This window comes from Nerophis ophidion, linkage group LG28, assembly GCF_033978795.1.
Source record: "Nerophis ophidion isolate RoL-2023_Sa linkage group LG28, RoL_Noph_v1.0, whole genome shotgun sequence".
In the NCBI taxonomy this organism is placed as follows: domain Eukaryota; kingdom Metazoa; phylum Chordata; class Actinopteri; order Syngnathiformes; family Syngnathidae; genus Nerophis; species Nerophis ophidion.
In genome coordinates this window covers 23,568,380-23,596,244 of record NC_084638.1, presented here as the reverse complement: position 1 = coordinate 23,596,244, position 27,865 = coordinate 23,568,380, and the positions used below count along the sequence as shown (strand labels likewise).

The 27,865-nt window shown below is 39.7% G+C and overlaps 2 protein-coding genes across 3 annotated transcripts in view; both read left to right on the top strand.

Annotated features, from left to right (window-relative positions):
• Nucleotides 1–4,355: 4,355 nt before the first annotated feature.
• LOC133545536 (zinc finger protein OZF-like) lies at nucleotides 4,356–19,827 on the top strand. The gene is made up of 3 exons (XM_061891226.1): nucleotides 4,356–4,733; nucleotides 11,030–11,248; nucleotides 17,915–19,827. Exons 1-3 carry the CDS (start codon nucleotides 4,616–4,618, stop codon nucleotides 19,051–19,053), a joined length of 1,476 nt encoding a protein of 491 aa, XP_061747210.1. The 5' UTR covers nucleotides 4,356–4,615; the 3' UTR covers nucleotides 19,054–19,827.
• Nucleotides 19,828–23,937: 4,110 nt separating this feature from the next.
• Nucleotides 23,938–27,865, top strand: part of si:dkey-15h8.17 (uncharacterized protein LOC100034454 homolog) — a 40,736-nt gene continuing 36,808 nt past the window's right edge. For both annotated transcript variants that reach the window (XM_061891172.1, XM_061891173.1), the window contains exon 1: nucleotides 23,938–24,228. In XM_061891172.1, coding sequence (XP_061747156.1) covers nucleotides 24,051–24,228 — 178 coding nt within the window. In that variant the 5' untranslated portion in view covers nucleotides 23,938–24,050. The remainder of the gene's footprint in view (nucleotides 24,229–27,865) is intronic.

Sequence of the window (27,865 nt, the reverse complement as noted above, 5' to 3'; positions counted from 1 at the left end):
TCGCCCCCTACTGCACCGAAGTATGCCGCAGGGGATAAACAAGCACCTATTTCACTTTTCAAAATAAAATAAAATAAATAATATCACAAATGTATTCTATATTTTTCGTTTTTACAGTACAAGGTGCATTAACCTCATGATAACTCTTTAATCCAATCATTTTGCGGTAGCTTTGACACTAATTATTATAAATTTTTTTCTGTCTTGTGTTTTGCCTGCTCAGGAACCTTTTTGGCTGAAAAAGCAATTTAAGCCAAATATTTTTAAAATGTATTTCCGTGAGAGCCATATAATGTTTTTTTAACACTGAATACAACTAAATGTCTGCATTTTTAAGTAAGACCAACATTTATAGAGTATAAAATGTCACAAACTCGCAGGGCAGCAGTAGTGGCGACCCCAAGAAGCAGGAACCAGGAGAGCAAAGAGCAGGTAAGATGCTTTTAATATCATCCACAGAGGAGAATGAAGCAGTCTTGCATGTACAGTTCTAAACAATAGTCAATCTTTGAGCCCTGAGTGAGACAAGCATAAATAGAAACATACTGATAGGCAGCAGGTGTGGACCAGCTGACAATCATAAATAATATTTGTGAAATAAACATTGGAACCTCGGTGATGAGGTGGCGACTTGTCCAGGGTGTTGTTGCAAAAAGTACAAAGTATTTTAAAGGCACCTAAAGACATTATCGTATCAAGTCACATTTCCCCCCCAGAATGCTTGGACCATCTACTTGCCAACCAGGTTACTTTTAGGTAAAGCAATTATAAAACCATGATTGTCGCATGTAAGCCATTTGGTTGGTCAAAAACAACTACACTTTTGAAAGGAGTATCCCAAAAATTAAAATATTATTAGTTGAATGTGATCACTTTAACACATTGAGTATATTGATAACCTTGATTTGAATTTAACATCTGAAAACAAAATGAATACAAATTAATTCCATATAAAATAAACACTGCAAAAAGTCAGTGTTCAAAAACAAGAACAAAAAAATAACAAAAATTAGGGGTATTTTATTTGAACTAATCAAAATTATCTGCCAATGGAACAAGAAAATTTGGCTTGTCAAGACTTTACAAAACAAGTAAAATTAGCTAACCTCAGTGAACCCACTAATAACAACTGTACTACTATATGAGTACGTATTTTCTATTGTTTCATTGAAAATAAAACTGCAAAGTCAATTTGGCTGTCATCTGTTTTTTTTTTTACATGCTTGAAATAAGAAATTATTACTCTAAAAATACAGTTTTATACTTGTGAGTGTTGATGACACAGTTTTGCAACAGTTGACATTCCAGTTTCAAGCATGTTTTACTCAATATAGGTCATGACATCTCAGCAACAAGCTGTACTATCTTTATTTAGGACCAAAATCCTCAAAACAAGTAAAACACTAACATAAAATGTGCTTAGTGAGAATAATTATCTTATCAGACAGAAAATAAGCAAATATCACCCTTATTTGAGATATTTAATCTTACTTAGTGTCAGTTTCAAACACTGAGTACATCTAATAAACAGACACGAAGCAACGAATCAAGCAGAGACAGATTTAATTTAGCTCATGAGGAGAACGCATGGAGCTGCACACTTAGTCACAGTCTCGCCCTACGCTCTAAGGTACAGCTCCCATGTCCCTCTATTTATTCAGGAGTTCCGTCGTCAACATCACTGAGGCCGCCTCCAAAAAGGAGTGGTCACATATATCATGCAAAATACGCCCAATATGTGACGGAATGTGCTGGACCTTGTGATTTCCTTGTTTCTGCTTCATCTGTGCGGTGTCTTCTTATCTTTGTTGAGGTCCTTGAAGTCCTTGGCTGTTAGCGGGCTAAAACAAAGATAACATCTGCGGCTGAGGCCACCCCTTGGACAAGAAATTTTGTCCTTGCACAGGTAGAAAAAAATGCAGCTTGAGCACAATAGCTAATAACTATAGAAATGTACTTCAAGCATATTAAAGTTGTGTGATAATATAAATACACATATATATATATATGTATATATATATATATATATATATATATATTTGTGTGTATATGTATATATATATATATATATATATATGTATATATATATATATATATATATATATATATATATATATATATATATATATATATATATATATACACATACATACATACATACACAGTGGGGCAAAAAAGTATTTAATCAGCCAGCGATTGTGCAAGTTCTCCCACTTAAAATGATGACAGAGGTCTGTAATTTTTTATCATAGGTACACTTCAACTGTGAGAGACAGAATGTGAATTCACATTGTAGGAATTTTAAATAATTTATTTTTAAATTATGGTGGAAAATAAGTATTTGGTCAACCATTCAAAGCTCTCACTGATGGAAGGAGGTTTTGGCTCAAAATCTCACGATACATGGCCCCATTCATTCTTTCCTTAACACGGATCAATCGTCCTGTCCCCTTAGCAGAAAAACAGCCCCAAAGCATGATGTTTCCACCCCCATGCTTCACAGTAGGTATGGTGTTCTTGGGATGCAACTCAGTATTCTTCTTCCTCCAAACACCACAAGTTGAGTTTATACCAAAATGGATACATGGATGATACAGCAGAGGATTGGGAAAATGTCATGTGGTCAGATGAAACCAAAATAGAACTTTTTGGTACAAACTCAACTCGTCGTGTTTGGAGGAAGAAGAATACTGAGTTGCATCCCAAGAACACCATACCTACTGTGAAGCATGGGGGTGGAAACATCATGCTTTGGGGCTGTTTTTCTGCTAAGGGGACAGGACGATTGATCCGTGTTAAGGAAAGAATGAATGGGGCCATGTATCGTGAGATTTTGAGCCAAAACCTCCTTTCATCAGTGAGAGTTTTGAATGGTTGACCAAATACTTGTTTTCCACCATAATTTACAAATAAATTATTTAAAATTCCTACAATGCGAATTCCTGGATTATTTTTTCACATTCTGTCTCTCACAGTTGAAGTGTACCTATGATGAAAATTACAGACCTCTGTCATCATTTTAAGTGGGAGAACTTGCACAATCGCTGGCTGACTAAATACTTTTTTGCCCCATTGTGTGTATATATATATATATATATATATATATATATATATATATATATATATATATATATATATATATATATATATATATATATATATATATATATATATATATATATATATATATATATATATATATATATATATATATATATATATATATATATATATATATATATATATATATATATATATATATATATATATATATATATATATATATATATATATAAAGGGCTGTGAATCTTTGGGTGTCCCATGATTCGATTCAATATCGATTCTTGGGGTCACGATTCGATAATATATCGATTTTTTTCGATTCGATTCGATTCTCGATTCAAAAACGATATTTTTCCGATTCAAAACGATTCTGTATACATTCAATACATAGGATTTCAGCAGGATCTACCCCAGTCTGCTGACATGCTAGCAGAGTAGTATATATTTTTTAAACTTTTATAATTGTAAAGGACAATGTTTTATCAACTGATTGTAATAATGTAAACATTTTTTAACTATTAAACGAACCAAAAATATGACTTATTTTATCTTTGTGAAAACATTGGACACAGTGTGTTGCCAAGCTTATGAGATCCCATGCAAGTGTAAGCCACTGTGACACTATTGTTTTTTTAAATTATTTTTATAAATGTCTAATGATAATGTCAATGAGGGATTTTTAATCACTGCTATGCTGAAATTATAACTAATATTGATACTGTTGTTGAAAATATAAATTTTTGTTTCGCTACTTTTAGCTTGTTCTGTGTCGTGTTTGTGTCTTTATTGCAGTTCTGAGTGTTGCTGGGTCAGGTTTGGTTTTGGAATTGGATTGCCTGGTTATGGTTTTGCTGTGTATTGTTTTGTTGGATTGATTTAAAAAAAACACCCCTAATATATATATATATATATATATATATATATATATATATATATATATATATATATACATATATACATATATATATATATATATATATATATATATATATATATATATATATATATATATATGTATGTATGTGATTATTCTAACAATTAGTTTTCAAATTATGCCGTGTATTTGTTCCATCAGTACTCACATATTAAATTCCATATAATGTTTCAATGTAACATCCAATGCTTATCAAAGCTATATACAAGGCTACTTTGACTCAAGATAACATTTAAAAATACACAGGCAGGAAAGAGCCTGTGAAAAACTGTGGCTAAAGTAGTACCGCTAAAAACCAGTAAAGGGCAGTAATGCCCATGAGTGATTCGCTGACGTCGAGACTGCCGGAAATATAAAGAAGAAGAAAAAAACAAGGAAGAAGAAATACAACAATGAAAACGAAACAAGTTGTCGTTTTTGACAGTGAATACGTTTTTATGTGTACTCAATGTTTTGCGTTCTGAATTAGTGCAACAAAGTGTTTATAATTGTGGAGTCCGGATACATTTGTGTTAGGGACTTTGTCATTTATTAGACTAGCTTAGCGTGCTAGCTGCTAAGAAAAAGACTGAAGAAACCCATCGCTAAGAAGAGATAAAGTGTTGTGATTGTGTGAAAATGTGCGAAAGAACGATAGCAGAATACGAGGAGGAACTTTGTCTAACTAAAGAGGAGAAGGAGCGACAACATCAACGACTTGACGCTGTTTTCAAGACGCATGGAGTTGTTTCGTCAGGTTTGTTTACTTCTTACGCTCACATTTGTACTCATGTAGGTCATGCGTGTAAAATTTTTAAAGGCCTACTGAAATGAGATTTTTTTATTCAAACTGAAAGGATTTAGTAGAGAACGTCGACGATAAAGTTCGCACATTGTTTATAATGTGAGGATAGGTAGGTCGGCAGTAGAGATGCACGGATAGGCAATTATATCATCCGCAACCGCATCACCAAAGTCGTCATCCACCCGCCGTTCATCCGAACCAACATTTTATCAGGACCGTACCCGCCCGCCAACCGCCCGCTGAAATACGTCAGAGGTCGGCCGCCTTTACCACTCACAGAGCTATTTAAACCTGTTTCACAGAGTAACGAAGACAATTGGAGCCGCTAAGGTTCTCGTGACTATCCAATAGCGTTCATCCTGATGACAAGAATATGGGCGTGCTGTGAAGCCATTGCCTTAGACACCTTCAACAACATGTACAAACCGATTGTTAGTCCGGCAACATGTGTGCAGCTTCCGCAACTACACGAACAAGATTGCAAGGCATACTGGGTGATGCAGAGTACACTGATGGTTGTGATATAAACAACTTTAACACTTACTAATATGCGCCACGCTGTGAAGCCACACCCAACAAGATTGACAAACACATTTCGGCAGAACATCCTCACAGTAACACAACATAAACGCAACACAACAAATACCCAGAATCCTTTGTATCCGTGAAACATCCTGAATATATTTTACACCCCCGCGCCCCCAACCCCGCCCACCTTACCGACGCATGGGGAGGGGGGGGGGTGTCAGGGTTTGCTGCTAGCGAGGTGTATAAAATAGTCAGGAAGTGTTATGAATACAAAGGATTCTGGGTATTTGTTGTGTTGCGTTTATGTTGTGTTACTGTGAGGATGTTCTCACGAAATGTGTTTGTCGTTCTTAATTGGTGTGGCTTCACAGCGTGGCGCCTATTATTATATCACAACCATTAGTGTGCTCTGTGTCACCCAGTATGCCTTGCAGTTGTGTGCGTGTGTCTGCGGAAGCCACACACAACATGATGCTGGACTGACAAGCAGATCGTACATGTTGTAAAAGGCGACAAAGCCAATGGCTTCATAGCACGCCCTAATACTTATTAACTGAGTGACTGCCGGCAGTCGTTCAAGAGAATAATAGCGTTTCCTATTGTCTTCTTTGCTTTGTGACACGGGTCTTAAATGGCTCTTTGAATGGCAAAGAATACTGATCCCAGAATCATGTATATCAAATATTTCCGGATGGTTCAACCGCCACCCGCCCGAATCTAATTAAAATCTATTTTTTCGTCATGTCAACCGCCCGACCCGCGGTCTCATCCGCGGACTCCGCGGATGAGACCGCAAACCGCGCATCTCTAGTAGGTAGGTCTTTATTGTCATTGCACAAGTACAACGAAACATTGTTTTCAGCACAAACCTGTTCAAGATTATACAAACAGTGTACAAGGTTACAGAACCAAAACGCTGATGGGTCGCCATAAGGCGCTCCGTTAAAGATGGGAAAAAGGTAAACGCTGGGGAAGGATGAGTAAAAAAATACAATCCAGACTGGGCTCCTAAGGGGGCTCCAGGCCCAACCCCGTCTCTCCTCCTGGCTGCTGCTTATAACAGAGCGACAGGCAATTAGATGACAAGGCCCAGGCGGGCCATCTTCGCACCTGTCGCTGATTACGAGGCCAGTCCTGGCAACACCCCGCTTCGCTGCAGGCCCCTTCTACAGTTCAATCAATCAATGTTTATTTATATAGCCCCAAATCACAAATGTCTCAAAGGACTGCACAAATCATTACGACTACAACATCCTCGGAAGAACCCACAAAAGGGCAAGGAAAACTCACACCCAGTGGGCAGGGAGAATTCACCTCCAGTGGGACGCCAGTGACAATGCTGACTATGAGAAACCTTGGAGAGGACCTCAGATGTGGGCAATCCCAGCCCCCCCTCTAAGGGACCGAAAGCAATGGATGTCGAGCGGGTCTAACATGATACTGTGAAAGTTCAATCCATAGTGGCTCCAACACAGCCGCGAGAGTTCAGTTTAAGCGGATCCAAGACAGCAGCGAGAGTCCCGTCCACAGGAAACCATCTCAAGCGGAGGCGGATCAGCAGCGTAGAGATGTCCCTAACAGATACAGGCGAGCGGTCCATGCTGGGTCTCGACTCTGGACAGCCAGTACTTCATCCATGGTCATCGGACCGGACCCCCTCCACAAGGGAGGGGGGGACATAGGAGAAAGAAAAGAAGCGGCAGATCAACTGGTCTAAAAAGGAGGTCTATTTAAAGGCTAGAGTATACAGATGAGTTTTAAGGTGAGACTTAAATGCTTCTACTGAGGTAGCATCTCGAACTGTTACCGGGAGGGCCTTCCAGAGTACTGGAGCCCGAACGGAAAACGCTCTATAGCCCGCAGACTTTTTTTGGGCTCTAGGAATCACTAATAAGCCGTAGTCTTTTGAACGCAGATTTCTTGCCGGGACATATGGTACAATACAATCGGCAAGATAGGATGGAGCTAGACCGTGTAGTATTTTATACGTAAGTAGTAAAACCTTAAAGTCACATCTTAAGTGCACAGGAAGCCAGTGCAGGTGAGCCAGTACAGGCGTAATGTGATCAAACTTTCTTGTTCTTGTCAAAAGTCTAGCAGCCGCATTTTGTACCAACTGTAAGCTTTTAATGCTAGACATGGGGAGACCCGAAAGTTAGCTTCAGAATAACAATGGTATTACAGAGAATAAGACCTATTATACTCTAGAAATGTTGGCCTTACTTAAAAATGCACGCGTTTAGTTGTGTTCAGTGTTAAAAAAAAATATGGCATGGCTCTTACGTAAATACATTTTAAAATATTTGGCTTCTTGGCTCTCTCAGGCAAAAACGTTCCTGACCCTTGATTTAGATGGTTGGCCAAATACTTTTGGCAATATATGTGTAATTTATGTTGCCATCCAAGCAACGTTATCATGGACGCCCTTTTACACAACGTGCCAACTTCACTGGTTTTGGGTTCTGTATGTGCGTGGTATTTGGCCAGAGTTTGAGGTCTGTCGGGAAAGTTTTTTGCGTATGAATGGGTAATTCGAATAAAATGGGATGTCACATTTTTTTATTTAGTGTGAATCAGCTGCTGCGTGTCCAGGTTTTTTTTCATTGTGTGTCCAACAGTCAAGTAGGTGTGCGATTGTTTCTGGTTCTATTTGAAAAAAGATTTATAAGAAGGTGTGTCCTGCCTCTGACAACCATCATAGGAAAAAAAGTTTGCCAAAATGCACCTGAAAGACTTTAAGACATTTAGAAACCAATTTCAGAGATTGAAGTCTTTGGCGTGAATGCCAGGCGTCATGTTTGGAGGAAACCAGGCCAATACCATCTCTACAGTGAAGCATGGTGGTGGCAGCATCATGCTGTGGGGGTGTTTTTTTAACAGCAGGAACTGGGAGACTAGTCAGGATAGAGCACAGGTGTCAAACTTAAGGCCCGGGGGCCAGCTCTGGCCCGTGAAAGCCTGAAAAAAATAGGTTTCAATTAAAAAAAATATGTACCGTATTTCCTTGATCAGCCGCCAGGCATGCCTTAAATTACTGCCGGGTAAAACTCGCTCCCTAAATTTATTAGCGCATGCTTACTTTTACCGCCGGGTCAAATTCGTGACGTCACGAGTGACGCTTCCCCTGCCATCATTTTCAAAATGGCGGTGGGGTTTTTATTATACATGTACTGTGTGTAAACCAGGGGTCTTGTTCCACAGCCATACAGATCACACTAATGGTTGAGATATAAAACAACTTTAACACTCTTACTAATATGCGCCACACTCTGTGAACCCTAACCAAACACATTTCTGGAGAACATTGGCTCTGTAACACATTATAAACGCAACATAAGAATTACCCAAAATGCCAATGCATCCATGACTCTTGGCTATATTATACACCCGCTAGCACCAAACACCCCCCTCCCCCTCTCCGTGCGTCGGTTGAGGTGGGCGGGGTTGGGGGCGCGTGTTTAATATAGCTAAGAGTCATGGATGCATTGGAATTCTGGGTAATTCTTATGTTATGTTTATAAGTTGTTACAGAGCCAATGTTCTCCAGAAATGTGTTTGTTATTCTTGTTTGGTTAGGGTTCACAGAGTGTGGCGCATATTAATAAGAGTTTTAAAGTTGTTTATATCACAACCGTCAGTGTAAAAGGTACGGCTGTTGACCAAGTATGCATTGCAATCTCGTATGAGAAGCTGCAAAATGCACGTGTCCGACTGGCACGCAGATAGCATGGTGTATAGGTGGGCGCGATGACACGTTGTAGAGCAGTGGTCCCCAACCACCGGGTCGCGGTCGCGGAAGACTTGTTTTTTTTTTTTATCACACTCAATTTTTTACTGCATGCCATTGGTAAGCGCAGGGGTGAGAAGAGGTTTTAAAATTATTAGCGCCTGCTTACTTTTACCACATGCCTTGAATAAGTGCAGGAGTGAGAAGAGGTTTTAAATAAATTAGCGCCCCAGCGGCTATTCAAGGAAATACGGTATATTTATATATATATATTTTTATATTTTTTTTTTTTACTAAATGCATTCGTTCTTTCAACTTTGGCAGAAAATAAAATGCATATTTTTAACTTTAATCCTACCAATTATATTTTTCCATACTGTATTGCAAAACTATTTTTGTGAGATAAAAACAAATAGTTAAATATTTGCTAGTCACCTTTATTTAGGATTTTAAAGCAGGTCATACATAAATTATTACCTGCATGCAAAATGTAATTCATGTTTAAAAAAGCAGCCCTTAGAAAGCAGCTATTACTGCGATGTGGCCCTCCATTGAAAATGAGTTTGACACCCCTGGGATGGAGGGAAAGATGAATGCAGCAATGTACAGAGATATCCTGGATGAAAGCCGATGCTTCCCACCCAAACTGATGGAGCTTGAGAGGTGCTGCAAAGAGGAATGGTTGAAACTGCCCAAAGATAGGTGTGCCAAGCTTGTTGCATCGTGTTAAAAAAGACTTGAGGTTGAAATTTCTACCAAAGTTGCATCAACAAAGGCTGTGAATACTTATACACGTGTAATTTTTTTTTTTTTACGTTTTAAAATTTTGGGGGAACAAATGTTTTTCACATTGTCATGGACACATTTTGAGGACAAAAATAATGTATTCCAATTTCGAATGAGACTAAAATATAAAAAAATGTGAAAAAAAGTGTATAAGAAAGGATTTTGTGGTCATGTATTGTGGCATTGTTTGGTCTTTCAAACTAGGATAGTAGGAATAGTAAGGATAGAGCTAAAGATGAATGCAGCAATGTTCAGAGACATCCTGGGTGAAAACCTACGCTTCCGAACCGACTGTTGCAGCTTGAGAGGTGTTGCAAAGAGGAGTGGTTGAAACTGCCCAAAGATAGGTGTGCCAAGCTTGTGGCAATGTGTGCAAAAAGACTTGAGGCTGTAATTGCTGCCAAAGGTGCATAAACTAAGGCTGTGAATACTTACATACATGTTTTGTTTTTTTAAGTTATAAAAATTTTGGGGGAACAAATGTTTTTCACATTGTAATGGGGCATTGTGTGTAGAATTTTGAGGAGAAAAATAATGTATTCCAATTTGGAATAAGACTGTAACATAACAAAATGTGAATAAGAAAGGATTTTGATTTTATAATCATGTATTGTGACATTGTTTGGTGTTTCAAACTGGGAGACTAGTCAAGATAGAGGGAAAGATGAATGCAGCAATGTTCAGAGACATCCTGGGTGAAAACCTACGCTTCCCATCCAACCTGATGCATTTTGAGAGGTGTTGCAAAGAGGAGTGGTTGAAACTGCCCAAAGATAGGTGTGCCAAGCTTGTGTTCAAAAAGACTTGAGGCTGTAATTGCTGCCAAAGGTTCATCAACTAAGACTGTGAATACTTATGTACGTGTGATTTTTAGAATTTTTTTTAATTTGTAACACATTTGCAAATTTTGGGGAATTTTTTTCCCCCCACATTGAGGTATTGTGTGTAAAATTTTGAGGACAAAAAACACATTTTCCAACATAACAAAATGTGAATAAAAGGGAATAAGAAGGATTTTGAGTTTTGAATTATTTTAAACTCCCAGCTAGTGGTAAAACCTCTGCTTTGTTTACTCCCGTGTAAGATTAAAAAAGTGGCTGGACATTCAAAATATAATTCTCTCGCATTTCTTTTGTCTTTCCTTTATTAACACTGTCTAAACTACATTCATTCTCTGTTATTGCTGACTTATTTACTTACTTAACAGATGCTCAGCCGCCCGCCCACATCAAGAAGGAAGAAGAGGAACCACAGCACCCCCACATTAAAGAGGAAGAGGAGGAATGTCGGACCACTCAGGATGAAGAGTGTCTTCTCGGGCAGGAGGAGGCTGATCTCAGCAAGTTTCCACTGACTGTTGTCTCTGTGAAGACTGAAGAGCATGAAGACAAACCACCTGAGTCCTCACAGCTTCATCACAGTCCAGGTGAGGAGAAGGATAATATCATAATGTAACACATTTATAATCAGGGTCCACAGCGAAGACTCCTATTTCCTATTAATTGGACTTTTTTTTACACAGAATATATATAAAATATCAACAATTTAACATGATTTTAGCATTTTTAAACACTGACTTGTGGCAATTATAGGCGCTTATGTACCGCTGAAAAAGTGAATTGAAACTTTGATCAAAGTCAACTGAGAAAGGTGGAACAAAAACAAAATGTTCCCCAAAAGAAAATCCAAATTAGATTCCAGATTACGAACTTCAAGGGGTAAAATGTATAGCCGAAAACGGTAATCGAGCAGCAGAAGGAAATTTTGATATGGACCAAAACTCATATCCGCATATATATCAATCAATCAATGTTTACTTATATAGCCCTAAATCACTAGTGTCTCAAAGGGCTGCACAAACCACTACGACATCCTCGGTAGGCCCACATAAGGGCAAGGAAAACTCACACCCAGTGGGACGTCGGTGACAATGATGACTATGAGAACCTTGGAGAGGAGGAAAGCAATGGATGTCGAGCGGGTCTAACATGATACTGTGAAAGTTCAATCCATAATGGATCCAACACAGTCGCGAGAGTCCAGTCCAAAGCGGATCCAACACAGCAGCGAGAGTCCCGTTCACAGCGGAGCCAGCTGGAAACCATCCCAAGCGGAGGCGGACCAGCAGCGCAGAGATGTCCCCAGCCGATACACAGGCAAGCAGTACATGGCCACCGGATCGGACCGGACCCCCTCCACAAGGGAGAGTGGGACATAGGAGGAAAAGAAAAGAAACGGCAGATCAACTGGTCTAAAAAGGGAGTCTATTTAAAGGCTAGAGTATACAAATGAGTTTTAGGTGAGACTTAAATGCTTCTACTGAGGTGGCATCTCGAACTGTTACCGGGAGGGCATTCCAGAGTACTGGAGCCCGAAATGAAAAAGCTCTATAGCCCGCAGACTTTTTTGGGGCTTTGGGAATCACTAATAAGCCGGAGTCCTTTGAACGCAGATTTCTTGCCGGGACATATGGTACAATACAATCTGCAAGATAGGATGGAGCTAGACCGTGTAGTATTTTATACGTAAGTAGTAAAACCTTAAAGTCACATCTTAAGTGCACAGGAAGCCAGTGCAGGTGAGCCAGTACAGGCGTAATGTGATCAAACTTTCTTGTTTTTGTCAAAAGTCTAGCAGCCGCATTTTGTACCAACTGTAATCTTTTAATGCTAGACATGGGGAGACCCGAAAATAATACGTTACAGTAATCGAGGCGAGACGTAACAAAACGCATGGATAATGATCTCAGCGTCTTTAGTGGACAGAATGGAGCGAATTTTAGCGATATTACGGAGATGAAAGAAGGCCGTTTTAGTAACGCTTTTAATGTGTGCCTCAAAGGAGAGAGTTGGGTCAAAGATAATACCCAGATTCTTTACCGAGTCGCCTTGTTTAATTGTTTGGTTGTCAAATGTTAGAGTTGTATTATTAAATAGAGGTCGGTGTTTAGCAGGACCGATAATCAGCATTTCCGTTTTTTTGGCGTTGAGTTGCAAAAAGTTAGCGGACATCTATTGTTTGATTTCATTAATATATACATATATATACAGGTGCTGTTCATATTATTAGAATATCATGAAAAAGTTGATTTATTTCAGTAATTATATTCAGAACGTGAAACTTACATATTATATCAATTCATTACACACGTAGTGATATATTTGAAATGTTTATTTCTTTAAATTTTGATGATTAATACTGACAATTACTGAAAATCCCAAATTCAGTATCTCAGAAAATTAGAATATTAGTTACTACTAGTACCAAAAAATATTTTTTAGAAATGTGGGCCAACTGAAAAGTATGAACATGGAAAGTTTCAGCATGTACGGCAATCAATACTTAGTTGCAGCTCCTTTTGCCTGAATTGCTGCAGCAATACGGCGTGGCATGGAGTCCACCAGTCTGTTGCACTCCTCAGGTCTTATGAGAGCCCAGCTTGCTTTAATAGTGGCCTTCAGCTCTTCAGCATTGTTGGGTCTGGCATCTCGCATCTTCCGCCTCACAATACTCCATAGCTTTTCTATGGGGTTAAGGTCAGGTGAGTTTGCAGGCCAATCAAGAACAGGGATACCATGGTCCTTAAACCAGGTACTGGTAGATTTGGCACTGTGTGCTGGTGCCAAGTCATGTTGGAAAATGAAATCTTCACCTCCATAAAATTGGTCCGCGGCAGGCAGCATAAAGTGTTCTAAAACTTCCTGGTAGACTGCTGCATTGACCCTAGACCTCAGGAAACACAGTGGACCAACACCAGCAGATGACATGGCACCCCAGACCATTACCGATTGTGGACATTTGACACTGGACTTCAGGCAACGTGGATTCTGTGCCTCTCCTCTCTTCCTCCAGACTCTGGGACCTTGATTTCCAAAGGAGATGCAACATTTACTTTCATCTGAAACCCAACTTTGGACCACTCAGCAGCAGTCCAGTCCTTTTTGTCTTGAGCCCAGGCGAGACGCTTTTGACGTCGTCTCTTATTCAAGAGTGGCTTTACACAAGGAATGCGACAGCTGAAGCCCATATCTTGCATACGTCGGTGCGTGGTGGTTCTTGAAGCACTGACTCCAGCTGCAGTCCACTCTTTGTGGATCTCCCCCACATTTTTGAATCGGTTTTGTTTGACAATCCTCTCCAGGGCGCGGTTATCCCTCTTGCTTGTACACTTTTTCTACCACATCTTTGTCTTCCATTCGCCTCTCTTTTAATGTGCTTGGACACAGAGCTCTGGGAACATCCAACCTCTTTGGCAATGACCTTTTGTGTCTTGCCCTCCTTCTTTAAAATATCAATGGTCCTCTTTTGGACAGTTGTCAAGTCAGCAGTCTTCCCCATGATTGTGTGTCATACAGAATCAAAACGAGAGACCATTTAAAGGCTTTTCCAGGTGTTTTGAGTTAGTTAGCTAATTAGAGTGTGGCACCAGGTGTCTTCAATATCTGACCTTTTCACCATATTCTAATTTTCTGAGATGTTGAATTTAGGGTTTTCATTGGTTGTCAGCTATAATCATCTCCTTTTTGGCAAAAAACACTTGAAATGTATCAGTCTGTTTGGAATGAATGTAAACATTCTACAAGTTTGACTTTCTAAATTGAATTAATGAAATAAATCAACTTTTTCATGATATTCTAATATGACCAGCACCTGTATGTGTATGTGTGTATATATATATATATATATATATATATATATGTATATATATATATATATATATATATATATATATATATATATATATATATATATATAAGGGGTGTAACGGTAGGTGTATTTGTATTGAACAGTTTCGGTGTACAGAATGAATTTCCACACGGACATATTAGGTAGCGCACTGCAGGTTGTGTAAACAATGCAGAGCGAGGCACAACACACGGCAGGCTAGCAGCGACCGGGCTAGGAAAACATGCAAAAGCCAGAACTGGAAGACCCTCCTGCCTTGTTAACATCTCCCGTTTGGGAACACTTTGGCTGCGTGGTGCGATACAACAATGGAGGACAGAGGTTTGCATGACATTGTTCAGCAGCAGTAGGGTACGCTTCTGCCAACACGTCAAACATGCTTACTCCTTCTGAAGCGTCACCACCGCATTCAAGAAGCCTCTCCTCAATAACAAATGTTTTTATAGCAGCAGATTTAAGACCATCCATCCATCCATTTTCTACCGCTTGTCCCGTTCAGGGTCACAAGGGGTTGCTGTATTCCATTAAAAACTAGATTTTGACCCACTTCTATGGTGGACGAACAATAAGCCCATATATCCTCTTACTCCCAAGTTAGCCAGGCTGGGGGGTGTGTGCTGATGAAGGTGGACCCCGACTTAAACAAGTTGAAAAACTTATTGGGGTGTTACCATTTAGTGGTCAATTGTACGGAATATGTACTGTACTGTGCAACCTACTGATTAAAAGTCTCAATCAATCAATCAATCAAAAAAGCACTTTATAATTGTTAAAAAAAACAGTCTGAGCCTTATCTTATTTAATTTTTATTTTATATATGTTGACCACATTAACCTTGGCAATCGACCCTGTGTGTATATGTACAGTATGTTATGCCATTGTTTACAAATTTGGTAAATAAATAACCAAAAAAAATGTATATTTTGTTGTTTTCTTACTGTACCGAAAATGAACCGACTCGTGACCTCTTAACCGAGGTACGTACCGAACCGAAATTTTTGTGTACCGTTACACCCCAAATATATATATATATATATATATATATACATATATATATATATATATATATATATATATATATATATATATATATATATATATATATATATATATATATATATATATATATACATAAACAAACCCCGTTTCCATATGAGTTGGGAAATTATTTTAGATGTAAATATAAACGGAATACAATGATTTGCAAATCATTTTCAACCCATATTCAGTTGAATATGCTACAAAGACAACATATTTGATGTTAAAACTGATAAGCATATTTTTTTTTTTGCAAATAATCATTAACTTTAGAATTGATGCCAGTAACACGTGACAAAGAAGTTGGGAAACGTGGCAATAAATACCAATAAAGTTGAGGAATGCTCATCAAACACTTATTTGGAACATCCCACAGGTGTGCAGGCTAATTGGGAACAGTTGGGTGCCATGATTGGGTATAAAAGCAGCTTCCATGAAATGCTAAGTAATTCACAAACAAGGATGGGGTGAGGGTCACCAATTTGTAAGCAAATAGTCGAACAGTTTTAGAACAACATTTCTCAACGATCTATTGCAAGGAATTTAGGGATTTTACCATCTATGGTGCGTAAAATTATCAAAAGGTTCAAAGAATCCGGAGAAATCACTGCATGTAAGTGATGATATTACGGACATTTGATCCCTCAGGCGGTACTGCATCAAAAACCGACATCAGTGTGTAAAGGATATCACCACATGGGCTCAGGAACACTTCAGAAAACCACTGTCAGTAACTAAAGTTGGTCGCTACATTTGTAAATGCAAGTTAAAACTCTACTCTGCAAAGCGAATGCCATTTATCAACAACACCGAGGAACGCCGGGCCCGAGCTCATCTAAGATGGACTGATGCAAAGTGGAGAAGTGTTGAGTGGTCTGACGAGTCCACATTTCAAATTATATTTGGAAACTATGGACGTAGTGTCCTCCAGAACAAAGAGGAAAATAACCATCCGGATTGTTATAGGCGCTGAGTTCAAAAGCCAGCATCTGTGATGGTATGGGGGTGTATTAGTGCCCAAGGCATGGGTAACTTACACATCTGTGAAGGCACCATTAATGCTGAATGGTGCATACAGGTTTTGGAGCAACATATGTTGTCATCAAAGCAATGTTATCATGGACGCCCCTGCTTATTTCAGCAAAACAATGCCGAGCCACGTGTTGTATCAGCGTGGCTTCGTAGTAAAAGAGTGTGGGTACTTTCCTTGCCCGCCTGCAGTCCAGACATGTCTCCCATCAAAAATGTGTGGCGCATTATGAAGCGTAAAATACGACAGCGGAGACCCCGGACTGTACAACTTAAGCTGTACATCAAGCAAGAATGGTAAAGAATTCCACTTTCAAAGCTTCAACAATTAGTTTCCTCATCCATCCATCCATCCATTTTCTACCGCTTATTCCCTTTTTGAGGTCGCGGGGGGCGCTGGCGCCTATCTCAGCTACAATCGGGCGAAAGGCGGGGTACACCCTGGACAAGTCGCCACCTCATCGCAGGGCCAACACAGATAGACAGACAACATTCACACTCACATTCACACACTAGGGCCAATTTAGTGTTGCCAATCAACCTATCCCCAGGTGCATGTCTTTGGAAGTGGGAGGAAGCCGGAGTACCTGGAGGGAACCCACGCATTCAGGGGGAGAACATGCAAACTCCACACAGAAAGATCCCGAACCTGGATTTGAACCCAGGACTGCAGGAACTTCGTATTGTGAGGCAGACGCACTAACCCCTCTGCCACCGTGAAGCCCCTTAGTTCCCTCAGTTAAAGTTAAAAGTTAAAGTACCAATGATTGTCACACGCATACAAGATGTGGCGAAATTATTCTCTGCATTTGACCCATCACCCTTGGTTTACCCCCTGGATGGTGAGGGGAGCAATGGGCAGCAGTGGTGCCGCGCCCGGGAATCATTTATGGTGATTTCCCAAACATTTGTTGAGTGTTGTTAAAAGAAAAGGTGATGTAACACAGTGGTGAACATGCCCTTTCCCAACTACTTTGGCTTGTGTTGCAGCCATGAAATTCTAAGTTAATTATTATTTGCAAAAAAAAAATATGTTTATAAGTTTGAACATCAAATATGTTGTCTTTGTAGTGCATTCAACTGAATATGGGTTGAAAAGGATTTGCAAATCATTGTATTCTGTTTAAATTTACATCTAACAGTTTCCCAACTCATATGGAAACGGGGTTTGTATATATGATAGGCTATCATAATATATATTGATATCGTTTTATTGCTCAGCATTAAGTTCTATTCGCAGAGGAAAAAAAATGTACGCAAGAGTTTATGTCGTCACAGGACACCGCTTTATGTCTTCAGGAAACCGTCATTGAAAATATGTTTGTCTTGTATCCTGCAGACATCAGTGACCAACATGGTGCCATTGAGCAGCAGAAGTGGAACTGTAGGGGGGAGCAGGAGGAGCCACAGCCCCTGCACTTTAAAGAGGAGGAAGAAGAGCACAGCATCAGTCAGGAGGGAGCGAAGTCTGAATTGTTGGAAGAGTTCCCACTGATTAGTGTCATTGTGAAGGATGAAGAATATGAGGTCAAAAGTGAAAGTGAGGAGAGGGGAGGGGGGGAGCCTCCAAGCAGCAGCTCAACACAACACATGACAACAGAAGCTGATGGAGACCACTGTGGAGGATCACAAGCAGACAAGCTCTTAGCTCCACTATCAGATAGTGAGGACACAACCTCACACTCTCCTGACACTGATGATGAAGACTCTAAAGATAACGACAACAAACATTGGAAATGCTTTCGGTGCGACAAAACCTTCGGGTTCAAGAAAACTCTGATGGCACACGTGAGCTCTCACGGCAACAGAAACTGGAAATGCTTTCAATGTGGCAGAGCTTTTACCTGCAAGTCGGCTTTGGAAGAGCACATGGGAGAAAAACCGTACATCTGCTCAGTTTGTCGTCAGGCGTTCACTCAGAAGGACACTTTAAAAGCGCACATGAGTACGCACAGTGAAGAGAAACCCTTCGTTTGCTCATTTTGCGATAAAAGATTCTCCCGCAAGGGAGAGATGACAAGACACAGTAGAACACACACCGGAGAGAAGCCTTTCTGTTGTTCAGCCTGCGGTGTCGTTTTCAGACGAAATCAACATCTGAAAATACACATGCGGATTCACACTGGGGATAAACCTTTTATCTGTTCAGTCTGCAACAAAAGCTTTTATGAACGAACAAACCTTGTAAGGCACACAAGAATACACACAGGAGAGAAAACTATTTCCTGTTTAGTCTGCGGCAAAGGCTTTAATGCAAATCAAAGTTTGAAAATACACATGAAAACACACACCGGAGAAAAACCTTTTACGTGTTCCAACTGCAACAAAAGCTTTAGTGAACGGACGAATCTCCTAAGACACATGAGGACACTTACTTGTAAGAAAGTGTTGAGTTGCAGTGTGTGCGGTGAACGATTCACTTACAAGTACCAGCTGAAGAAACACACATGCGCTGGTGAGAACAGCAGCAGCAAATGAAGCTGCAGGATTTCTTTCGTCACTTGATTGACATCCACGGCACCCGAGGGTCTTGTGAGATGACGCTGACTGCTGCCAGCTCATTATTAAGAAAAAATGACCGACAGGAAGGAGAGAAACACTTTTTATTTCAACAGACTCTTGCGTCGTACCTGCTGTCAAAACTCTAAAGACTGACAACACAATTCCTGTCTCCACAATAAAAGCGCAGCTTCATCTTGCCTGCGCTAACAAAATAAGAGTCTCAGAAAGTTGGTGTGCAGCAAGCTCGCAAGCTACGGACTTTGCCGCCAATGTGTTTCTTGTAAAGTGTATAAAAATGAGTATGGAAGCTTGATGAACAAGAGGCCAAAAAACAACCACTTTCATGTGGTATTGGAAAGAAACAAGAGCTTTTTTTCTCCTCCATTTGAAAATGTGGACGTTATCAGCACTACTGTCTGATTCCAATCAATGCGAGTCATCAGAATCAGGTAATACACTAACTTATATTCTTGTTTTCATGAAAGAAAGGAATCTATGTGTGTTAAACATGCTTGTAGGTAGGGATGATGTTTGATAAGAAATTATCGAGTCGAGCCTATTATCGAATCCTCTTATCGAACCGATTCCTTATCGAGTCCAGATAGGTTGTTGTACATGGAAAAAAACAATATTTGGTTTAACAAAAGCTCACTTTTATTATATAAGAAAAAAAAAGAATCTAATAAATATTGACTGTTACCCCCCTAAAAAAAGAATAAGATAAATAAATATTGACTGTTGTTACCCAAAGTGTATTAAGTGGGATTTTTCAGAAAAACAAATATACACAGTAACACAAAAACAACCTGTCTCTGTGATCACTATATGTGTATAAATAATAATATACTGTTAAATAAAATGTCACACCCGGACATGGATTATTTTTGCTTCTTCGATGCAAGGAGAATACGGGACGAGCCAGACGTGACTGTGAGTACATGGTTTATTTGGAATACTAAATACAAAAATAAACAAACTAAGGGCGCTCACAAAGAGGTACAAAACTTGGCTCCAAAAATACAAACAGGAAAACAAAACAACTGCTCGATGGCATGAACGACAACCACCAGGAGGCGTGAGTCATTTAATGACTCATATTTGACACACGCAGCTACGGTATATTAATAAAACATAGCTGCTTACTGTTCTTTTTAGCATATTCAATAGCTTGGACCTTAAACCCTACTGAATAGCTCTTAATCTTCTTCCCTTTATGCGATTCCAAATTATTGAAATCAGCCTCCTCCATTTTGAAAACGATGACAGGGGAAGTGTCACTTGTGACGTGACGAGTTTGACTCGGCAGTAATTCAAGGCAGGCACCTACTATATACCTGGCGGCTATTCAAGGAAATATGGTACGTTGAAAAAAAATAAAAGAAAGAAATTGTAATCCCCTCAATTCCCCCCAAAAATGAATTAACTGGCTGGAATATAGGGACAATATAACATACATCCATAATGTCATTTTGTTATGTTCTATTAGTTTTAGACGTCATTACTTCCTGTTTGCGCTTCCTTGTTTGTTTTTGTCACCATGGCGACACATTAGTTTCACCTGCCTCATTTGTCGCTAATCACGGGATTATTATTATTTAAGCCTGTCTTTGTCGGTCAGTCTGCCTGGCGACATTGTTCATGTTTTGCACTATTGATGTGCCTTGCATGCCCTGTTTATGCCACAGTAAAGTCTTACTTTTGTTTTCCTTAGCTAAGTTGTGCCTTCGCCTTGAGCGATTTTTGTTGTACTTTTAAGTTTGAATAATTAAAATGTGGCAGTGCGCAACCCGAGGGTCCCTGGTTTAATTCCCACCTAGTACCAACCTCGTCACGTCGGTTGTGTCCTGAGTAAGACACTTCACCCTTGCTCCTGATGGTTAACACCTTGCACGGCAGCTCCCTCCATCAGTGTGTGTAAATGTGGAAGTAGTGTCAAAGCGCTTTGAGTACCTTGAAGGTAGAAAAGCGCTATATAAGTACAACCCATTTATCATTTATTTAACCTATTTATTTTATTATATTATAAACTTGCACTGTGGCAGAACTATGAATAATTGACACAAAAACACTTACTGTGACCGGTACAAGGGGCATGGATGACAAGGTAATCGAGGGTGCGTGAAGGCGTGAAGGCAGAATGCAAAAATCCCAGATCTGATGGACAGAAAGAAAAATGACTTAAGTAGTGGCCGTGATAATTAGGAACAGGTGCAGGACTGAGGGCAGGGGCGTGACTAGGAGGGCAAGGTGAAAATCAATGAATTGTCATGGTAACAAAAACAAACCAGGAAGTGAAAAAACGAAACAAGAGTCCAGAAAACAAAACAAAACGTGATCAAACATAAAACCAGGTTTACAGGCGTGACATAAAATCAGTCCCTTGGGCACAAAACTGAAAATAATACAGCTCTCCAAAAAGTGCACTTCTGCTACTATTTGACATAACTGTTTGTTATGATGCTTTGACATTTTTGCACTTTATTTCTTTATTGAAAGAAAATTCTATGAAGAGAAAAGTTGTTTGCAAATGTGGTGACAATGCTGAAATATGAAAAGTTAAAGCTAAAAAAAGAAATACACTTTATTGAGTTAACAGTATTTCTTTATGAGCTAGGGAATATAACGACTACACTACCCAGCATGCAACGGGAGTGACGAGCATGCGCGGTAGCCCCGGACATGTCGTCACCCGGCAGTAAACGTCAAGAACTCAGCCAACACGCCTCGTCTGCATTATTTATAATTAGACTGACAACACATATACAGTGTGATTTTGCTTTGTTTACAAGGAAAGAAAAACAAAAGTTAAAAAAGGGGGATATGTTGTACATATATGTATGTGCTGCGGTTGCTTTAAAGGGGAACATTATCACAATTTCAAAAGGGTCAAAAACAATAAAAAAAAACAGTTCACAGTGGCTTGTTGTATTTTTAGAAGTTTTTGAAAAAAATTTGCCGGTCCCGGAATATCCCTAAAAAAAGCTTTAAAGTGCTTGATTTTCGCCATTTGCGATGCGACTATCCATTTCCCTGTGACGTCATACAGTGCTGCCAATGTAAACAAACAATGGCGGATAGCACAGCAAGCTATAGCGACATTAGCTCGGATTCAGACTCGGATTTCAGCGGCTTAAGCGATTCAACAGATTACGCATCTATTGAAACAGATGGTTGTAGTATGAAAGTATTGAAGAAGAAACTGAAGCTATTGAGCGAATAGCTATTGACGCTATTCATAGCCATAGCATGGCCGAATAGCTGCGTTAGCATCGCCGGTAAAATGTGCGGACCAAACGATCAGGACTTTCGCATCTTGGGACACTTAAATCCTTCGATAGGTAAGTGTTTTTTTTGCACTAAATGTGGGTGGAAGGAAACGTAATATAGTTGCAAATGCATCTGCAGGTTATCCATACATCTCTGTGCCATGTCTTCTTTAGCACCGCCGGTAAATAGCATGTTAGCATCGATTAGCGTAGCATGTTAGCATCGATTAGCTGGCAGTCAACATCAACAAAACTCACCTTTGTGATTTCGTTGACTTTATCGTTGCAAATGCATATGCAGGTTATCCATACATCTCTGTTCCATGTCTGCTTTAGCACCGCCGGTAGATAGCATGTTAGCGTCGATTAGCGTGGCATGTTAGCATCGATTAGCTGGCAGTCACACCGCGACCAAATATGTCTGATTAGCACATAAGTCAACATCAACAAAACTCACCTTTGTGATTTCGTTGACTTTATCATTGCAAATGCATCTACAGGTTATCCATACATCTCTGTGCCATGTCTGTCATCGCCGGTAAAATGTGGAGCCACTTTGGTACATTCAATGGGGGTCTGGCGGCAAATTTCTTGCCAGTGGTGCAACTTGAATCCCTCCCTGTTAGTGTTGTTACACCCTCTGACAACACACCGACGAGGCATGATGTCTCCAAGGTTCCAAAAAATTGTCGAAAAAACGGAAAATAACAGAGCTGAGACCCAATGTTTACAATGGGTTGAAATACAAAATGGCGGCTGTGTTACCTCGGCGACGTCACATTCTGACGTCATCCCCTCCAGAGCGATAAACAGAAAGGCGTTTAATTTGCCAAAATTCAGCCATTTAGAGTTCGGAAATCGGTTAAAAAAATATATGGTCTTTTTTCTGCACCATCAAGGTATATATTGACGCTTACATAGGTCTGGTGATAATGTTCCCCTTTAAGAGTGTCACAAGTTCACAACATTGGAGTTTACGGTAGATGAAATGTGACTGCTGTTGTTGTGTGTTATTACGGGGCTGGGAGGACTTTAATGAAACTGCCTAACAATAAACCCCCATAAGGGACCAATAACTCACCCTCGACCATTCTACAGTTATAATGTCATTGGGCAGGCACTCTGTTTGTATTGTGGGAAAGCAGACGTGAAAACAGACTGTCGACACGTCACTCAGGTCCGCCTGAATTTCGGGAGATTTTCGGGAGAAAATTTGTCCCGGGAGTTGGCATGTATGCCAGCACCCCAGCTCCAAAAGGGACAAGCGGTAGGAAATGGATGGATGTCAGCTAACACTTCAAAACCACTCAAAACCATGTGTGATGATCTGACTACTGATAAAGGGAACACCAATTAAATAAAAATAATATTTTGATGATATACAAAAACAGCTGTTTGGAAATGTATGTTGAGCAGATTATGTTTTGTTTTGTTTTGGTAACAGTAATTTTTGTCAATAAATTGTATGCCGTTGGAAAACATAATTATTTCCTTTGAAATGATCAGTCGGCCTATATTGCAATAATACATTAATACATCTTAAACTTGAGCAGTCTTCAAAACCGCCGCCAGATGGCAGCAGTTTTAACGTCAAGCGGCCTTGACTGCCGTAAAACCTCAATGGAAGAAAAGAAAGGCGAAAGTTAGCGAGACGACCCGAGACAAAGCGCCCGCTCGACGGAGTTGAATCGCCTTAAAACCTTCAAAATGTTGAAAGTGTTGGTGAAGGAGCGGCTGTTGGCGGCAGCCGACGAAATATTCGCGCTGTTTGAAAGAACGATAACGTCGTACGAGGAGGAACTTTCTCGAACGAGAGAGGAGAAGGAGCGACATCGACAACAAATGGAAGCTGTGGGCAAAACCCACATCATTTTACGCATTGAAGGTATGTTTAAATGGTCATTCTACTTAATTATTTCAAATAGTTTATGTCGTTAATACACGGATTTTATTACACAACATGAAATACCTTTTATTTGTGTCATCGCATTAGGGTAATGGAAGGGTACAATCTAAGATGGCGGCCGATGTGTCCATCCATCCATTTACTACCGCTTATTCCCTTTGGGTTCGAGGGGGGCGCTGGTGTCTATCTCAGCTACAATCGGGCGGAAGGCGGGGTACACCCTGGACAAGTCGCTACCTCATCACAGGGGCCAATGTGTTCAACATTTAGCATTACAATGCACGATTGTGTCATACATGTCATCAATAGGGTTCGAAAATAAGGATAATTTATCAAAGACATCGACCGTGCTGCCGTACAATTATTTATATATATATATATTTGTATGACCTATCGAAAAAAAGGACCAGAAAAACAAATATAAACTGTAAACATTTCATGTAAAATGTAACCTTCCCTTGATTATCATCTCTCAGCTATCAAGGCCAAAGGAAGAATTTAAAAAACACTTAGGCAATGTAACCAAAAATTGTAAAATCACACTGAACACCTCATAAAATAAAGGTGCAAAAATAAGGAATGTGTAAGAAATGCTTAATTAACTGTATGAAAATAATTCAAATTGTGAAAATGTAAAAATAGAGAAACCTGAGAAGAACTATTTTCTGCAGGTTATCAATCAATCCATGTTTATTTATAAAACCCTAAATCACAAGTGTCTCAAAGGGCTGCACAAGCCACAATGACATCCGCAGGAAAAACCTTACAACCCAGTGGGATGTCGATGACAATGACTATGAGAAACCTTGGAGAGGACCGCAAATGTGGGTAACCCCCCTAGGGGGAGACCAGATGCAATGGACGTCGAGTAGATCTGACATAATATTGTGAAAGTCCAGTCCATAGTGGATCTAACATAATAGTGAGAGTCCACTACATAGTGGATCTAATATAATAGTGAGAGTCTAGTCCATAGTGGATCTAATATAATAGTGAGAGTCCAGTCCATAGTGGATCTAATATAATAGTGAGAGTCCACTCCATAGTGGATCTAATATAATAGTGAGAGTCCAGTCCATAGTGGATCTAATATAATAGTGAGAGTCCAGTCCATAGTGGATCTAATATAATAGTGAGAGTCCACTCCATAGTGAGGCCAGCAGGAGACCATCCCGAGCGGAGACGGGTCAGCAGCGTCCACCCCGGGTCCTGACTCTGGACAGCCAGCACTTCATTCATAGCCATTGGGCCTGTCCCCCACCCCCTCCACAAGGGAGAGGGGGGCAGAGGAGAAAAGAAAAGAAATGGCAGATCAACTGGTCTAAAAAGGGGGTCTATTTTTAAAGGCTAGAGCAGGGGTCGGGAACCTTTTTGGCTGAGAGAGCCAAAAAGCCAAATATTTTAAAATATATTTCCGTAAGAGCTATATAATATTTTTTTTTAACACTGAACACAACTAAACACGTGCATTTTTAAGTAAGACCAACATTTCTAGAGTATAATAGGCCTCTTATTTTTTTGTAATAACATTGTTATTCTGAAGCTAACTGTGGAGGGGGGCGTGGCCTGCGGGCCTGCAGCGACAGGTGCGTAGACGGCCCACCTGGGCCTTGTTATCTAATAACCTTTCGCTCTGTTATAAGCAGCAGCCAGGAGGAGAGACTGGGTTGGGGCTGGAAATACTATTGCTGGAAAGCAACTGAGAGACTTATTGAAAAATAAAACAATATTGTAACCCTGAAACAGGCTCTCATGTCGGTGCTTGGTGGTCTGAAGAACCCCCAGGAGGGCAAGCCCCACACTAACCAATAATAAATAAATAACTTCTTACCATTAACGCAACTTCTTGAACAGGTGCGGTAGAAAACGGATGGATGGATTAAAAATGCATGAGAATGTTTTATATTTTGAACATTATTTTTAACACTATGATTACAAGTGGAATTATTCATTACTTATCGTGTTAAGCAACGTCAGCTCAGATTTATCAGAGCCAGATGCAGTCATCAAAAGAGCCACATCTGGCTCTAGAGCCATAGGTTCCCTACCCCTGGGCTAGAGTATACAATTGCGTTTTAAGTTGGGACTTAAATGCTTCTACTGAGGTGGCATCTCGAACTGTTACCTGGAGGGCATTCCAGAGTACTGGAGCCCGAATGGAAAACGCTCTATAGCCCGCAGACTTTATTTGGGGTTCTGGGAATCACTAATAAGCCGGAGTCCTTTGAACGCAGATTTCTTGCCGGGACATATGGTACAATACAATCGGCAAGATAGGATGGAGCTAGGCCGTGTAGTATTTTATACGTAAGTAGTAAAACCTTAAAGTCACATCTTAAGTGCACAGGAAGCCAGTGCAGGTGAGCCAGTACAGGCGTTATGTGATCAAACTTTCTTGTTCTTGTCAAACGTCTAGCAGCCGCATTTTGTACCAACTGTAATCTTTTAATGCTAGACATGGGGAGACCCGAAAATAATACGTTACACAGTGTTTCCCACAGGTCAGGCATCTATTTGTGGTGTTGTGGTCGTGGGGGGGGGGACCAAGAAGAACGCGGCGTTGGAATATAATTACAACACTTTATGTACATATTTATATACATATTTATATAATATTTACATATTTATACAACATGCAACTATACATATTTATATAATATTTACATATTTATACAACATGCAACTACAAGCTCCATTCACAGACAGAGTCCCATTACTTTTATGAGTGGTCGAGTGAGTCAAAAGCAGAAAAAAATACATATATATATACATATATCTGTATATATATATATATATATATATATATATATATTTTTTTTTTTTTTTTTTTTAAATTAATTTTTTTATTAATTTATTTTTTATTTGTGGCGGCCGTAATTCTTTCGTGGCGGGCCGCCACAAATAAATGAATGTGTGGGAAACCCTGGTTACAGTAATTGAGCCGAGACGTAACAACCTCATGAATAATTATCTCAGCATCGCTAGTGGACAAAATGGACAAAATCGAAGTGCCAGTTTAGTGCCAGGAAGTTACAGCTGTGCTCTAAAGGGCAGGCGCGGTCTTGGTGGGGACAAGCATTATTTACTGACCACATTGGTCCGACTACATTACCTTTTGGAAAGAAAATCCCCAAAAGTGCCATACTGTCCAGGTGACTTTTCCTCTTTTATCCACAATTTCTTCATTTTGACTTTCTCTTCTTACGCCATTCAAGAATTTGCGATATCGCGATCGCTCCAATTCGCACAAAGTCAACCGATGGCCATGAAGTATGCGCTGCTTTCCAAGTTTTTCCAAAGTTAAAGTTAAAGGGGAACATTATCACCAGACCTACAGTTGTGATCAAAATTATTCAACCCCCACACAATTTTGGTGTTTTAGCAAGTTGGACATTTATTCCGTATTTTGTTTATAGTCATATCAAATAAAGATGCATTAAATAGACAAATACAACTTCAATTACAACATTATATTTTGTAACATACCAAACAGTGTCATTTCTCTTAATACCTCATTGACAAAATTATTCAAACCCTCGAAGATCATAACTCTTAAGAACAGAATTTGAATAATGTCTTTTCAATCAGGTGTTGAAAACACCTGTAGATGTGATTA